This window comes from Schistocerca piceifrons, chromosome 7, assembly GCF_021461385.2.
Source record: "Schistocerca piceifrons isolate TAMUIC-IGC-003096 chromosome 7, iqSchPice1.1, whole genome shotgun sequence".
Classification (NCBI taxonomy): Eukaryota; Metazoa; Arthropoda; class Insecta; order Orthoptera; family Acrididae; genus Schistocerca; species Schistocerca piceifrons.
The window spans coordinates 481,229,587-481,247,513 of NC_060144.1; the positions used below are offsets into that span (position 1 = coordinate 481,229,587).

Below are 17,927 nucleotides of genomic sequence, written 5' to 3' on the forward strand. Positions count from 1 at the left end.
CAGCTCATTTCCATTTGTCATAGTTAATCAGTTGATAGTAGGACTATACAGTAGCCAGTGATAATCAGTGAATCTAATGACTTTTTTTGGCAGAAGATATGAATTGATTACTTTTGTTTTCGATACAGATAGTGCAAGATTGACATTTATTGAACTGGCTATTACAGATCAGGCCTATGCAGTTGGTTATTGGTTTTTGTATTTGTCTTGTATGTTGCATAGATTATGACAAGATTTTTTGGGATATTGTCCTGTATTTCAATGTTATAATTTCGTAATGAGTTGCCAAAGTCAGCAAATGTCACTGGAGGAAAACTGGCTATGGTAATGGACTGATACATAGTGTAGACCAACGATTGTTTCTAAAACTTGGTGCATTTTTTTCGAAATGTCCTGATTTACGAGATTGTGGTTATGTAAGAACCTAAGACTTCATTTAAATGTTATGAAATATTATGTTTTATGTGACAACATTTTTGCATAATATGTGTAGGCTATTGCATTATGCCATGACCTAATTTCATACACTCCTCAACATGACAATGTTTATTGAAGACTATTTTCTCATTGGTTCTATCATCTTTTCTAATCATCCGACTCACCATTGATTAGATTCACTCCCCCATCACTCACTGCATAAACATTTACCAACTATGGCATACATTGTAAAAGCCACAGACACTGTAAGTGCAATTCTACATCTGACCTAGTTTTACTCTGCATGGATATCACATCTACAAAAATTCAATGCTGCATCCTCATCATCCATTGCATTAACAGCCCTAGTAGTCAGCTACTGTCTGCTTCCATCACTTGTTTGGCCAATACACAGTTTGCTGTGGCAGTTGCATTTACCTAATGTCTTGAAGTTAGTTATGTTTGTGGTCTACATCTACATCTATACTCCGCAAGCCACCTGACGGTGTGTGGCGGAGGGTACCTTGAGTACCTGTATCGGTTCTCCCTTCTATTCCAGTCTCGTATTGTTTGTGGCCTTGAAATCAACCTACAATAAATGATACTTAAGCTCTTTGGCTGTTGTTTCATTGTGGTTAAGACCTTGTGAACTGTGGCTAGCAGTTTTCCTCATAAATTTAATCTCCATGGCTTTTAAGTGTTTCCTTGAACTTGATTGCAAATGTTCGCACTCAGCTACGATAACAGAACACTAGTCAAGCTAAGACTCTTCTGTGTAATCTATTCATCTTATTTGCTTGTGGACTTGCGTTGTTCTGAAAACCTTGTTGATAATTGCATGTTGTGATGTAGTTTTGTATTTTGTGTGATAACATGTAAGTATCCAAAAAAGAATTGATTTGCTCTGTTATTGAAATATCTACATATAAATTTTGCTTTTATCAATTATTTCCTCCTTGAGGTTGACTTTACTTACTGTTGCTAACAAAAACGTTTTTGCTGTGATATTTACAGTTATATTGATGTCAGTGTTAAACAGAAACCTTGCCATACTCAAACGGAAACTTCTGTTCCTAATTTCATAAAGCTCACATTTTCCCTGAATAATTTATATACTGATTGTATAACCTGATTAGGCATTTCATCGTCTAGCTAATTCATTATGTCATATGTTTCCATATAACCTTTGAATGCTGTGTGTGTTTCTGTATTAAATTCTCTATGTTGTTGAATCAAATATTTTAGATCAATATAGGCTTCAGAGTGAGACCTACCTTAGGAAAATAGTTTATTTTTCACTTACAGATATTCATAGTTAGTTTGAAGTTTAGTTTTGTTTTGGCAAAAGTTTTATATTGACTCCTTAACCTGTGTACCTCAGTATAGTTTTCACAGTCTTTAAGATTTTGTTTTTTTAATTACTGGTATAATAATAACTTTTTGCCAAGGTGGTGGTGGTTCTTCTTCTCCTGCCCATATTTATTAGCAGTCCAAGAAATTTTGAGTTTAGTCTGCAATCAACATAATTGCTGATGATTTGGGAATGCAGCTGGCCACCCATTTACTGTGACACATGGTCTTTCATCTAGGCACCCACCAGACATCAAGTGAGCTGTCAAAGACTGACATTAAAAACCCCTGTCACAATTTATTACGAATGGAAGAAATTGGTGATGTCTGTTGATATAAATTTGTTTTGGAGAAAAAATAGTTATTTATCCTCTGGTTTTGAGGAGCTCAAGGCTTCATCACCTGGCATATGTGGTGAAAATATTTATCAATGGTCGTCATGTGAGCACAATAATGAAGCCCTGAGTGTGCCTGTAGCTGTTAATAAACAACATTAAATACTGCTGTGTGAAGCTGCCGTCTTAATAAAGAAAATAAATATTTTCACAACACGAGTAGCCGATGTCACACCTCTAGGGCTGTACTCCCATGTCATCATCAAGTACCCAATACACCAAGAACATTTGAAGATTTGCAAACAGTTTATTGAAATGTGTCCAATTTTAAGTCCCTCTTCCTCTGCTGCTTTATTATTGTTAACAGAACTTCAGTGTTGAGTTTAATTCTGCCTCATTTTTTTTAACATGCTGTTGTTGTTGTCGCCTTCAGTCAGAACACTGATTTGACATAGTTCTCCACGCTATTGTATGTTGTGCAAGCATCTGCATCTCTGAATAACTAGTGTAACCTATCGTTTTGAACCTGCTCACTGTATTCACCTATTGTTCCCCCACACACTTGCCTCCAACCCTAAGTCAGTGGTTCCTTGATGTCTCAGAATGTGTCCTATTAACCAGCCCCTTCTTTTAATCAAGTTGTGCCACAAATTGCTTTTGTCCCCAATTCTATTCAGTACCTACCAATTAGTTGGATTCTCTTCTTGCCAGAACTCTAATTTATGTTGAAGCAAATTATTCTTTGACTTCGTGACACTTGGCATATTGACCATAAAGCTCGGAAATAGTTTACCTTTGATTTTCTATTAATCACATGCTCATTGATATTACAGCCTATGTGCCTACTGTTTCACCTGAATGACACATTCAAACTGAAAAATTTAATGTTTCTCTGTAAGCCCATCTTTATATTAGACAGTTGCAGGACCTCGGCTGCTCGGTATAAAATGTCAAACCAAAAACATCTTTAACCATAGAATGGTGGCATTGGCTGCTCATGTTGTTTAAATATTCATTTTCTGTATTATGATGAGCCATCAGAAACGGGTAACTAGAAGAAAAGAGAGAGAAAATTAATAATTTTGTTTGTAGTTTAGAAAGGGATCCAACGATTCCAAAAAACAACTATTCATTATTACAGCACTTCAGCCAAGATGTCAACTCACACAGCTGTATTTAATTTTGTCTTCAGAAGTGTCTGTAGTTGTGTACTTTTGAAATGCTTTTTGTTTTTCTTCTATGATTATGACAATTTTATCTCTTCAAATTATTGGTCTTTTCTGTTGTCATGGAGGTTTTAAAACGCCTTGTTTTAGAATTTTACAGCTGTTTCAATAGTCATCATTTATGTGGCCTGCTGCTTCAGAATTCTGCAATTTTTTTCTTTTTTTATTCCTCTGCTGACTGGTTTGATGCGGCCTGCCACGAATTCCTTTCCTGTGCTAACTTCTTCATCTCAGAGTAGCACTTGCAACCTACGTCCTCAATTATTTGCTTGACGTATTCCAATCTCTGTCTTCCTCTACAGTTTTTGCCCTCTACAGCTCCCTCTAGTACCATGGAAGTCATTCCCTCATGTCTTAGCAGATGTCCTATCATCCTGTCCCTTCTCCTTATCAGTGTTTTCCACATATTCCTTTCCTCTCCGATTCTGCGTAGAACCTCCTCATTCCTTACCTTATCAGTCCACCTAATTTTCAACATTCGTCTATAGCACCACATCTCAAATGCTTCGATTCTCTTCTGTTCCGGTTTTCCCACAGTCCATGTTTCACTACCATACATTGCTGTACTCCAGACGTACATCCTCAGAAATTTCTTCCTCAAGTTAAGGCCTGTATCTGATATTAGTAGACTTCTCTTGGCCAGAAATGCCTTTTTTGCCATAGCGAGTCTGCTTTTGATGTCCTCCTTGCTCCGTCCGTCATTGGTTATTTTACTGCCTAGGTAGCAGAATTCCTTAACTTCATTGACTTCGTGACCATCAATCCTGATGTTAAGTTTCTCGCTGTTCTCATTTCTACTACTTCTCATTACCTTCGTCTTTCTCCGATTTACTCTCAAACCATACTGTGTACTCATTAGACTGTTCATTCCGTTCAGCAGATCATTTAATTCTTCTTCACTTTCACTCAGGATAGCAATGTCATCAGCGAATCGTATCATTGATATCCTTTCACCTTGTATTTTAATTCCACTCCTGAACCTTTCTTTTATTTCCATCATTGCTTCCTCGATGTACAGATTGAAGAGTAGGGGCGAAAGGCTACAGCCTTGTCTTACACCCTTCTTAATACGAGCACTTCGTTCTTGATCGTCCACTCTTATTATTCCCTCTTGGTTGTTGTACATATTGTATATGACCCGTCTCTCCCTATAGCTTACCCCTACTTTTTTCAGAATCTCGAACAGCTTGCACAATTTTATATTGTCGAACGCTTTTTCCAGGTCAACAAATCCTATGAAAGTGTCTTGATTTTTCTTTAGCCTTGCTTCCATTATTAGCCGTAACGTCAGAATTGCCTCTTTCGTCCCTTTACTTTTCCTAAAGTCAAACTGATCGTCACCTAGCCCATTCTCAATTTTCTTTTCCATTCTTCTGTATATTATTCTTGTAAGCAGCTTCGATGCATGAGCTGTTAAGCTGATTGTGCGATAATTCTCGCACTTGACAGCTCTTGCCGTCTTCGGAATTGTGTGGATGATGCTTTTCCGAAAGTCAGATGGTATATCGCCAGACTCGTATATTCTACACACCAACGTGAATAGTCATTTTGTCGCCACTTCCCCCAATGATTTTAGAAATTCTGATGGAATGTTATCTATCCCTTCTGCCTTATTTGACCGTAAGTCCTCCAAAGCTCTTTTAAATTCCGATTCTAATACTGGATCCCCTATCTCTTCTATATCGACTCCTGTTTCTTCTTCTATCACATCAGACAAATCTTCACCCTCATAGAGGCTTTCAATGTATTCTTTCCACCTATCTGCTCTCTCCTCTGCATTTAACAGTGGAATTCCTGTTGCACTCTTAATGTTACCACCATTGGTTTTAATGTCACCAAAGGTTGTTTTGACTTTCCTGTATGCTGATGAGTCTGTCCTTCTGACAATCATATCTTTTTCGATGTCTTCACATATTTCCTGCAGCCATTTCGTCTTAGCTTCCCTGCACTTCCTATTTATTTCATTCCTCAGCGACTTGTATTTCTGTATTCCTGATTTTCCCGGAACATGTTTGTACTTCCTCCTTTCATCAATCAACTGAAGTATTTCTTCTGTTACCCATGGTTTCTTCGCAGCTACCTTCATTGTACCTATGTTTTCCTTCCCAACTTCTGTGATGGCCCTTTTTAGAGATGTCCATTCCTCTTCAACTGTACTGCCTACCGCGCTATTCCTTATTGCTGTATCTATAGCGTTAAAGAACTTCAAACGTATCTCGTCATTCCTTAGTACTTCCGTATCCCACTTCTTTGCGTATTGATTCTTCCTGACTAATGTCTTGAACTTCAGCCTACTCTTCATCACTACTATATTGTGATCTGAGTCTATATCTGCTCCTGGGTACGCCTTACAATCCAGTGTCTGATTTCGTAATCTCTGTCTGACCATGATGTAATCTAATTGAAATCTTCCCGTATCTCCCGGCCTTTTCCAAGTATACCGCCTCCTCTTGTGATTCTTGAACAGGGTATTCGCTATTACTAGCTGAAACTTGTTACAGAACTCAATTAGTCTTTCTCCTCTTTCATTCCTTGTCCCAAGCCCACATTCTGCTGTAACCGTTTCTTCTACTCCTTCCCCTACAACTGCATTCCAGTCGCCCATGACTATTAGATTTTCGTCCCCCTTTACATACTGCATTACCCTTTCAATATCCTCATACACTTTCTCTATCTGTTCATCTTCAGCTTGCGACGTCGGCATGTATACCTGAACTATCGTTATCGCTGTTGGTCTGCTGTCGATTCTGATTAGAACAACCCAGTCACTGAACTGTTCACAGTAACACACCCTCTGCCCTACCTTCCTATTCATAACGAATCCTACACCTGTTATACCATTTTCTGCTGCTGTTGATATTACCCGATACTCATCTGACCAGAAATCCTTGTCTTCCTTCCACTTCACTTCACTGTCCCCTACTATATCTAGATTGAGCCTTTGCATTTCCCTTTTCAGATTTTCTAGTTTCCCTACCACGTTCAAGCTTCTGACATTCCACGCCCTGACTCGTAGAACGTTATCCTTTTGTTGATTATTCAATCTTTTTCTCATGGTAACCTCCCCCTTGGCAGTCCCCTCCTGGAGATCCGAATGGGGACTATTCCGGGATCTTTTGCCAATGGAGAGATCATCATGACACTTCTTCAATTACAGGCCACATGTCCTGTGGATACACGTTACATGTTTTTAATGCAGTGGTTTCCATTGCCTTCTGCATCCTCATGTCGTTGATCATTGCTGATTCTTCCGCCTTTAGGGGCAATTTCCCACCCCTAGGACAAGAGAGTGCCTTGAACCTCTATCCGCTCCTCCGCCCTCTTTGACAAGGCCGTTGGCAGAATGAGGCTGACTTCTTATGCCGGAAGTCTTCGGCCGCCAATGCTGATTATTTATCAAAATTTAGGGAGTGGCGGGGATCGAACCCGGGACCGAAGACGTTTTGATTATGAATCAAAGACACTACCCCTAGACCACAGCTACAAATTTTATCTCCCTTTGTGTACAGCCATCTAATGTTGTTTTGATTTATTAAGTTTATTTTGAACATTTTAAAATGATGTCAGTTTTTAGAAGATAAATAAATGTCATTCAGCATTAGCAGTCAGTGATCTATAGTGCAACAAGAATTTTCATACTGATGTCTAGGTTTTATGTCAGTTTCATCAGAGAGGTAATTCAGATTAGTTTAACAAGAAACCTTGTCATTTGTGATGCTGGATACTTCCTCATCACAGCATTAGTTTCTGCCTTAAAATCTATGATAGAACTGTGGCCTTCTCAAATGACACCAAAAACAAATGAACCAACTCCTGAAAATCAGAAAATCAGTCAGATGCCAATCACCAGTCAAGAGTTCTTACTTCTAACAGAGTACCCAGGACAGACCAGAAATCTTCAGACATCTTACAGAACTGTGGTGTCAGAACCAAAGAAAGGTGTAGGTACGGGGCAGTTTGGCACATATAAATGGTAAAGCTGCTTCGTGGTTGATGGGAATATGCCAGGTGACATCTGACAACGACGACGGTGAGGATGATGGTGATGATTATGATGATGATGATTATAGGTTACATTGTCAAATATTGTGCCAAGGGGACATGAGGAAGTGGTGGCCTATACAAAATGGGACTATGAAGAGAATTTCTTGATGGTACAATACAAAAATATGTATCGTGATCACTGTTAAATGTTGTCTAACCTACTGATTAATAAACAGCTCTAGTGAATTTCTCAGCTGTCTACATTTCCTACCACTAGTTTTGTGTGGTCATTCCACCGTAAATATAAATCCTTTGAGAATGATGACACAGTGATCAAGGCATTGATTTTGGATATTGTAGAAGTTGTGGTTCAAATCAAATGTAATCATCATGATTTAGATTTTCCGTGGTTTCACTGTGAGGAAAACATTGATTTGTTAAATGAGCTACGACTGCTTCCTCCCCCACCCTTCCCCAACTTGGCTATTGATCTGCCTCTACAATTGTCAAACCTAACAGTTCTTCAAGGTGGTGGTGTTGTGGTCTTCAGTCCTGAGACTGGTTTATGCAGCTCTCCATGCTACTCTATCCTGTGCAAGCTTCTTCATCTCCCAGTACCTACTGCAACCTACATCCTTCTGAATCTGTTTAGTGTATTCATCTCTTGGTCTCTCTCTACGATTTTTACCCTCCACGCTGCCCTTCAACACTAAATTGGTGATCCCTTGATGCCTCAGAACATGTCCTACCAACCAATCCCGTCTCCTAGTTAAGTTGTGCCACAAACTTCTCTTCTCCCCAATCCTATTCAATACCTCCTCATTAGTTATATGATCTACCCATCTAAACTTCAGCACTTTTCTGTAGCACCACATTTCGAAAGCTTCTATTCTCATCTTGTCCAAACTATTTATCGTCCATGTTTCACTTCCATAAATGGCTACGCTCCATACGAATACTTTCAGAAACGACTTCCTGACACCTAAATCAATACTCGATGTTAACAAAATTTCTCTTCTTCAGAAACGCTTTCCTTGCCTTTGCCAGTCTACATTTGATATCCTCTCTACTTCGACCATCATCAGTTATTTTGATCCCCAAATAGCAAAACTCCTTTACTACTTTAAGTGTCTCATTTCCTATTCTAATTCCCTCACCATCACCTGACTTAATTCAACTACATTCCATTATCCTCGTTTTGCTTTTGTTGGTGTTCATCTTATACCCTCCTTTCATGACACTGTCCATTCCATTCAACTGCTCTTCCAAGTCCTTTGCTGTCTCTGACAGAATTACAATGTCATCGGCGAACCTCAAAGTTTTTATTTCTTCTCCATGGATTTTAATACCTACTCCGAATTTTTCTTTTGTTTCCTTCACTGCTTGCTCAATATACAGATTGAATAACATCGGGGATAGGGGACAACCCTGTCTCACTCCCTTCCCAACCACTGCTTCCCTTTTGTGCCCCTCGACTCTTATAATTGCCATCTGGTTCCTGTACAAATTGTAAATAGCCTTTCGCTCCCTGTATTTTACCCCTGCCACCTTCAGAATTTGAAAGAGAGTATTCCAGTCAACATTGTCAAAACCTTTCTCTAAGTCTACAAATGCTAGAAACGTAGGTTTGCCTTTCCTTAATCTAGCTCCTAAGATAAGTCGTAGGGTCAGTATTGCCTCACGTGTCCCAACACTTCTACGGAATCCAAGCTGACCTTCCCCAAGGTCGGCTTCTACCAGTTTTTCCATTCGTCTGTAGAGAATACGCATTAGTATTTTGCATCCGTGACTTACTAGACTGACTGTTCGGTAATTTTCACATCTGTCAGCACCTGCTTTCTTTGGGATTGGAATTATTATATTCTTCTTGAAGTCTGAGGGTATTTCGCCTGTCTCATACATTTTGCTCACCAGATGGTAGAGTTTTGTCAGGACTGGCTCTCCCAAGGCCGTCAGTAGTTCTAATGGAATGTTGTCTACTCCCGGGGCCCTGTTTCGACTCGGGTCTTTCAGTGCTCTGTCAAACTCTTCACGCAGTATCATATCTCCCATTTCATCTTCATCTATATCCTCTTCCATTTCCATAATATTGTCCTCAAGTACATTGCCCTTGTATAGGCTCTCTATATACTCCCTCCACCTTTCTGCTGTCCCTTCTTTGCTTAGAACTGGGTTTCCATCTGAGCTCTTGATATTCATACAAGTGGTTCTCTGTTCTCCAAAGGTCTCTTTAATTTTCCTGTAGGCAGTATCTATCTTACCTCTAGTGAGATAAGCCTCTACATCCTTACATTTGTCCTCTAGCCATCCCTGCTTAGCCATTTTGCACTTCCTGTTGATCTCATTTTTTAGCCGTTTGTATTCCTTTTTGCCTGCTTCATTTACTGCATTTTTATATTTTCTCCTTTCATCAGTTAAATTCAATATTTCTTCTGTTACCCAAGGGTTTCTATTAGCAATCATCTTTTTACCTATTTGATACTCTACTGCCTTCACTATTTCATCCCTCAAAGCTACCCATTTTTCTTCTACTGTATTTCTTTCCCCCATTCCTGTCAATTGTTCCCTTATGCTCTCCCTGAAACTCTGTACAAACTCTGGTTCTTTCAGTTTATCCAGGTCCCATCTCCTTAAATTCTCACCTTTTTGCAGTTTCTTCAGTTTTAATCTACAGTTCATAACCAATAGTTGTGATCAGAGTCCATATCTGCCCCTGGAAATGTCTTACAATTTAAAACCTGGTTCCTAAATCTCTGTCTTACCATTATATAGTCTATCTGAAACCTGTCAGTATCTCCAGGCTTCTTCCATGTATACAACCTTCTTTTATGATTCTTGAACCAAGTGTTAGCTATGATTAAGTTGTGCTCTGTGCAAAATTCTATCAGGCGGCTTCCTCTTTCATTTCTCTCCCCCAATCCATATTCACCTACTACGTTTCCTTCTCTCCCTTTTCCTACTACCGAATTCCAGTCACTCATGACTATTAAATTTTTGTCTCCCTTCACTATCTGAATAATTTCTTTTATTTCATCATACAGTTCTTCAATTAGATCGTCATCTGCAGAGCTAGTTGGCATATAAACTTGTACTACTGTAGTAAGTGTGGGCTTCTTGTCTATATTGGCCACAATAATGCATTCACTATGCTGTTTGTAGTAGCTTACCCGCACTCCTATTTTTTTATTCATTATTAAACCGACTCCTGCATTACCCCTATTTGATTTTGTATTTATAACCCTGTATTCACCTGACCAGAAGTCTTGTTCCTGCTGCCACCGAACTTCACTAATTCCCACTATATCTAACTTTAACCTATCCATTTCCCTTTTTAAATTTTCTAACCTACCTGCCCAATTAAGGGATCTGATATTCCATGCTCCGATCCGTAGAATGCCTGTTTTCTTTCTCCTGATAACGACGTCCTCTTGAGTAGTCCCCACCCGGAGATCCAAATGGAGGACTATTTTACCTCCGGAATATTTTACCCAAGTGGATGCCATCATCATTTAATCATACAGTAAAGCTGCATGCCCTCGGGAAAAATTACGGCTGTAGTTTCCCCTTGCTTTCAGCCGTTCACAGTACCAGCACAGCAAGGCTGTTTTGGTTAATGTTACAAGGCCAGATCACTCAATCATCCAGACTGTTGCCCCTGCAACTACTGAAAAGGCTGCTGCCCCTCTTCAGGAACCACACGTTTGTCTGGCCTCTCAACAGATACCCCTCCGTTGTGGTTGCACCTACGGTACGGCTATCTGCATTGCTGAGGCTCTCAAGCCTCCCCACCAACGGCAAGGTCCATGGTTCTTGGGAGGGGGGGGGGGGGGGGTCTTCAAGGTATCATGAGATATTCGAAGTTTTTATAGGGAAACCTCCATGGATTACCGAAGTTAGGTTTTTGAAATGCAAGACGTGAGACTAGATCCTGTGGATGAAAGGCTTGAGGGGAGATGATCACCCCTTTTTGTCTTGACTGTGATAGGACTGGACAAGAAAGACAAGTTTGTAGATTTATATTTTCTGACTGAATTCTGGGTTAAAGAAATGTTATGGAGAGTCCTGCTGCTTGCATAGTGGTGGAGATTGAGCACAGGAGGTGTTACATACTTCATTATGTATCCTACAACATAAATACAAGATATTTAACAGTTACCAAAAAGAATTTTTAGCATATTACAGCCCCATCAGCAACTGTGATAGACTAATATTTTGAAGAATGAGCCTCAGTTACACAAATTTTCTGGTCTTTACCGGGTTTCGGCTAAATTAATCTAGCCTTCTTCAGAAGCATAAAATTACTATAACATGCTTACGTAAGGCACAGTCAACATTAAAATTAAAACCTATAGTACCGTGGTACAGTGAATCTGCTGAAACGTTTGAGTTCAGCTACTTATGCTATTAGGGTCATTGCAAATTTTGGTGATATACATCTGAGCTTACCACACCTATTTTCATTCTCTGCTTTCCTATGGCATCATATTCTGGGGTAACTCATCATTGAGGAAAAGAGTGTTCATTGCACAAAAGCATGTAATCAGAATAATTGCTGGAGCTCATCCAAGATCATCCTGCAGACACTTATTTAAAGAGCTAGAAATCTTCACTGTAGCCTCACAATATATATATATATATTCACTTATGAAATTTGTTATTAACAATCTGAACAAATTCAAAAGTAGTACACGGCTACAACACTAGGAGAAAGGATGATCTTCACTACTCAAGGTTAAATCTAACTTTGGCTCAGAAGGGGGTAAATTATGCTGCCACAAAAGTCTTTGGTCCCTTACCTAATAGCATCAAAAGTCTGACAGATAGCCATATAGCATTTAAAAGGAAATTAAAAGAATTTCTTAATGGCAACTCCTTCTACTCATTAGATGAATTTTTGGATACAAATGTGATGTGACTTACCAAACGAAAGCGCTGGCAGGTTGATAGACACACACACAAAATTCAAGCTTTCGCAACCAACGGTTGCTTCATCAGGAAAGAGGGAAGGAGAGTGAAAGACGAAAGGATGTGGGTTTTAAGGGAGAGGGTAAGGAGTCATTCCAATCCCGGGAGCGGAAAGACTTACCTTAGGGGGAAAAAAGGACAGGTATACACTCGCGCACACATACATATCCATCCGCACATACACTGACACAAGCAGACATTTGTAAAGGCAAAGAGTTAGGGCAGAGATGTCAGTCGAGGTGGAAGTACAGAGGCAAAGATGTTGTTGAATGACAGGTGAGGTATGAGCGGCGGCAACTTGAAATTAGCGGAGGTTGAGGCCTGGTGGGTAATGGGAAGAGAGGATATATTGAAGGGCAAGTTCCCATCTCCGGAGTTCTGATAGGTTGGTGTTAGTGGGAAGTATCCAGGTAACCCGGACAGTGTAACACTGTGCCAAGTTGTGCTGGCTGTGCACCAACGCATGCTTAGCCACAGGGTGATCCTCATTACCAACAAACACTGTCTGCCTGTGTCCATTCATGCGAATGAACAGTTTGTTGCTGGTTATTCCCACATAGAAAGCTTCACAGTGTAGGTAGGTCAGTTGGTAAATCACGTGGGTGCTTTCACACGTGGCTCTGCCTTTGATCGTGTACACCTTCCGGGTTATAGGACTGGAGTAGGTGGTGGTGGGAGGGTGCATTGGACAGGTTTTACACCAGGGGCGGTTACAAGGGTAGGAGCCAGAGGGTAAGGAAGGTGGTTTGGGGATTTCATAGGGATGAAGTAAGAGGTTACGAAGGTTAGGTGGACGGCGGAAAGACACTCTTGGTGGAGTGGAGAGGATTTCATGAAGGATGGATCTCATTTCAGGGCAGGATTTGAGGAAGTCGTATCCCTGCTGGAGAGCCACATTCAGAGTCTGATCCAGTCCCGGAAAGTATCCTGTCACAAGTGGGGCACTTTTGTGGTTCTTCTGTGGGAGGTTCCGGATTTGAGGGGATGAGGAAGTGGCTCTGGTTATTTGCTTCTGTACCAGGTTGGGAGGGTAGTTGCGGGATGTGAAAGCTGTTTTCAGGTTGTTGGTGTAATGGTTCAGGGATTCCGGACTGGAGCAGATTCGTTTGCCACGAAGACCTGGGCTGTAGGGAAGGGACCGTTTGGTGTGGAATGGGTGGCAGCTGTCATAATGGAGGTACTGTTGCTTGTTGGTGGGTTTGATGTGGACGGACGTGTGAAGCTGGCCATTGGACAGATGGAGGTCAACGTCAAGGAAAGTGGCATGGGATTTGGAGTAGGACCAGGTGAATCTGATGGAACCAAAGGAGTTGAGGTTGGAGAGGAAATTCTGGAGTTCTTCACTGTGAGTCCAGATCATGAAGATGTCATCAATAAATCTGTACCAAACTTTGGGTTGGCAGGCCTGGGTAACCAAGAAGGCTTCCTCTAAGCGACCCATGAATAGGTTGGCGTACGAGGGGGCCATCCTGGTACCCATGGCTGTTCCCTTTAATTGTTGGTATGTCTGGCCTTCAAAAGTGAAGAGGTTGTGGGTCAGGATGAAGCTGGCTAAGGTAATTAAAACTGTGTCATTAAAGCTAACATCCTCACAGATCCAGCAACTGGATGGGTGTCCCTAATACCCTGTATACCAATGATCCCAACATGTTAACCCACTCATTTTAAGCAACTTCAATTCTGCATTACGGTTTTGTTTGCAGTAGCAATAAACAAGGTTCAGGATCAGAAGGGGTGGGGTGGGGGGGGCGTTGGGGGGGGGGGGGGGGGGAGACGCGGGGGAGGAGGAGGAGGATGTGATGTGATGGAAGAGATGCGGAGTGATGAACAAAGGAAGAGGGGAGGGGGAGGGGGAGGAGATGGACAAAGAGAGGAAGTACAAGAAGATGGACAGAGATAGGGTGCAGGAGCAGATTAGAACATTTATATAATTTTATTCCATATTTCGCAACTTTCAGCATTTCTGTGTTTGCTGGTGGAGAATAAAGACTTGTCTCTTATTACTTTGTCTCCACTAGCTGTGATATTCTTTTACTACCAAGTTTGAAGCTCTGCAACATGATCCTCAGGCACTTTTAATTCTAAAATCAATACCGTGTACCACCACAATATATACCTGGTCGCACAGTATCCTCTGGTGTAATTACTATAGAAGTGGCAATTTCATCTAAATAGCTAAAAATGGTTAAAATCATTCCATTGCGGAACCATATTTTGCAGTTGTTGTTAAATGATTGGGCATGAGCTGACACAGAAGAAACGAGTTGACTAATAGTACTGCAAAAATGTAGCTGTGCCCCTGTATGTGTGCATGTTCTGAATAATGTAAGTTCCTAATTAACGCTTTCATATTCCATTTTCTGCTTATATACATAGGTAGTGCTAACCATATCCATTTGATGTTATCTTTACTCATCACACAGTTTTAGTCTGATGCTATTTTCATCAATGTTGCCTTTTACTATGTCGCTGTATATAAGTTAATGACTTTTCTGTACTTTATTTTATTTGATTGCAAGGTCATGTAAAGAAGAATACCCAGATAGGCTTTAAGCCTACTGTCATGTAATTTTGGTGAGAATAAGCTGTGGCCCACGTAATGTATCGTGAAGGTCTCTCTTTAGTGGTCTTTTACTGCATTATATCTCCTGCAGAATTTTCTAGTTTTGCATTTATTGTTAATGAAACTGATGTTTGCGATACAGGGTGATCCAGCAGCGTTGCAAGCAAACATTTGTGAGTGCACGGTTTGGTGGTGTAACAGAGGCAACCAAACGAATGTTAACACAACTACCAATCAGTGCTCAGTCGTACAGCTGCTCTCCATATCTAGATCTGTCACTCTTTAGTTATGATGATAAATGGGTCTCTGTTATGGAGCGACCAAAAGCTTGTGGTGAACATCCCATCAGGTAAGCTGCATCACTTTTTAGAAAGTGCCGTTTTATAGAAGTATATTTCATTTTTAAAATTAATAGAGACTGTGAAATTGTTCAAAATATACTGTATCATTATTGTAGTTTTGACATACAGTAAGTGTATTGTATCCGAGGTTTCAACTCAACATGTCACAAAAAAAGTGACTGTGATTACAAACTCTGTCAGCAGTCCATGGGCTGTCATTGTGTACAGTGAACTAAAATTCTGCATGGGGAGCATGACAACACAAAGTAAATTTGGAATACAGTGTTCCCAATTACCACCCTGAAGGCATGTGACTGTCGACATAGCCGACTTGCGGAACCATCACACCTTACCGTCACACTTTGTCAACATGTGCCATGGTTCTCGTAATGAGCTGTTGATGCAGTACTGTGCCAACGAGCAGTGCATTATTTGTATCCAGTATTCAAACAGCAGTCAAGTGCTGCTAGACCACTCCACCATCCACTGGACAGCTGTCAACATCGTCAGCCCACCTCTGTGCCAGCCAGCACTGCAGGCTTCACAGGCCAATGCCAGCCACAGCCACAATGGCCTATGCTGCCAGCTTCTTACTCAGCTCATAGTCTGTCAGCACCACCAAGCCACCACACTGCTGCGAAGATGATATGCCACAGCATTGCTTCAGTGTGGGCCGCAGGATCACCACCTGATCATCCCTGAGGAAGAGGGGTGCCATGGGTCGACACTGGGCTGCATTGGAAAATGAGAGCGTGCACCTGTAACTGCTGCAGCTTACTGGAGTAATAAAGAGTTTACAAGCATGCCATCTGTCTTGCTGCAGCCACCTTCACCTTTGATGGACCCCCATTGCTCTTGTCAACCCTTCAAACTGACAATGCCCGGGTGGGAGAGCCATTACCCTCCCGACAACTAGAACAACTACTCTTCCACTCATCCATATGCCCCTGACTTGCTACATTTTTACGTACAATTTGGGGAAGGGGGATGGGCGGGCGGTAGCAACAGTCTATCTTATAGCACTGCTAAATTTTGATGACAGCAGTAGGGTTGGCAAAGGTGCTGAAGTCATCGGCAGAGCAAGTAAGTAGCAGAATGTGTTTTTGTACTGTCTTGTTTCTGTTTTTCTTGATTTTGTGTTTCTCCCTTTTTACCCTTTCTGTGTAAAATATATCAGGTATTACGGCGAGTCTGTGTTCAGGAAGTATATACAAGAGTAAATAGGAAATGATTATTTACGTAATAGGTAACTGAAGACATTATTATAGATTGAGTTCTGCAAGGGTTGACACTAGTACACATGTAGTTTGACATCCACAGAGCACCTTAGGCATGTGTGGAGCTTTTCTTTTTTCATTACTGTGCTATTCTCCTACTGCTTATTTTATTTTCCAGTTGGGTAGTTGTAAACAATTGTGGCAGTTCTGACAAAGTGAAATGTAGGTCAGTGTTACAACAGTATCTTATGGTCTGAATTTATCTTTCTATTATATGGCACTGACTCAAAGCAGCAATTCGCTGAAGGCACCACACAGATAGAAACAAGTAATTCCATCTGATTTCATCAGTTAAACCACACCAGATTTTCCGTGTAACAGTGCACATGCTAGCAGAAAATCCGCCTTGGATAACTGTCAGAATCAATGTAAAGGAGAACATATTAGGTGCTAAGAAGCTTTATGGAATATTGTAAATGCACTAAAAGATACAGATTGTAGTTGGGAAAGTGCCTACGGTTAAATAAGTTAGTGATATTGAGGGACTAATGGGGCATAATACATTAGATAGATCTCTCGTGGTGAGAGCTTCAGTTTAAAGTTTAAGTGATAGTTCTCAGATTGTTGCAGGCATTATAATGTGACTGATGTGATTCTGCCACCAGCTGCCAACTCAGCTTTGGTCGATCAGCCCCACTGAGCCACCATGGTGCTGCACAGACAGTTCACCACAGCGTCGCTTTGCAATGGGCTACCAGATTGATGTCTCACCATGCCTCTGGAACACGAACACTGTTGGTCGATGCCGGGCAACACTACCAGAACACAGCATGTACCTGTAACTGATGTAGCTTGTTGGAGTAATAAAGAGTTCATATGCACACCGTCTGACTTGCTGCAGCCACCTTCAGCTCTGACGGACTCCCACAGCCCTTGCCAAACCATCGAATTCACTGTTCCCAGGGGGGGAGTCATTGCCATTCTGACAACTAGAAGAAAGGCTCTACCAACCCTCCATAGTGATCACTCCACCCACAAACTGCTGCAACTGCATGCTTTCACACATTTGTGTAATGTCATGGGTTTTGGAGTGATGAATTCCCGCCGGAGATGAGACTTAATTGTGCATCCGCTCTGAAGGTGATGGGTTTATTGCCCATTGAGGTGAATCAATTATATGAATGCATGGTGTCTGCTGTTTTGGACATGGACATGGACATGGACATGGACATGGACATGGACATGGACATGGACATGGACATGGACATGGACATGGACATGGACATGGACATGGACATGGACATGGCCAGTGGATAGGTGGTGCCAGGTGGGAATGTCAATCAGCCAGAAGATGTGCCGAAGTAGTCCATATAATTGTGATAAATGTTGTCTCCTGACCGAGGGAGGTGGCGCAGTTGTTAGTACACTGGACTCGCATTCAGGAGGACAATGGTTCAAACCCGCATCCGGCTGTCGTGATTTAGGTTTTCCATGATTTCCCTAAATCACTTCAGGCAAATGCTGGGATG

The 17,927-nt window shown here is 41.2% G+C and overlaps 1 protein-coding gene across 2 annotated transcripts in view; it reads left to right on the forward strand.

Annotated features, from left to right (window-relative positions):
• LOC124709126 (DET1 homolog) overlaps positions 1 to 17,927 on the forward strand; it is a 57,000-nt gene that overhangs the window by 2,054 nt on the left and 37,019 nt on the right. Inside the window, exons 3-4 of one of the 2 annotated variants that reach the window (XM_047240786.1) lie at positions 14,983 to 15,189; positions 17,064 to 17,279. In XM_047240786.1, coding sequence (XP_047096742.1) covers positions 14,983 to 15,189; positions 17,064 to 17,244 — 388 coding nt within the window. In that variant the 3' untranslated portion in view covers positions 17,245 to 17,279. Of the gene's footprint in view, positions 1 to 14,982; positions 15,190 to 17,063; positions 17,280 to 17,927 lie in introns of those variants that run through there. The other variant, XM_047240785.1, reaches the window with a different exon arrangement.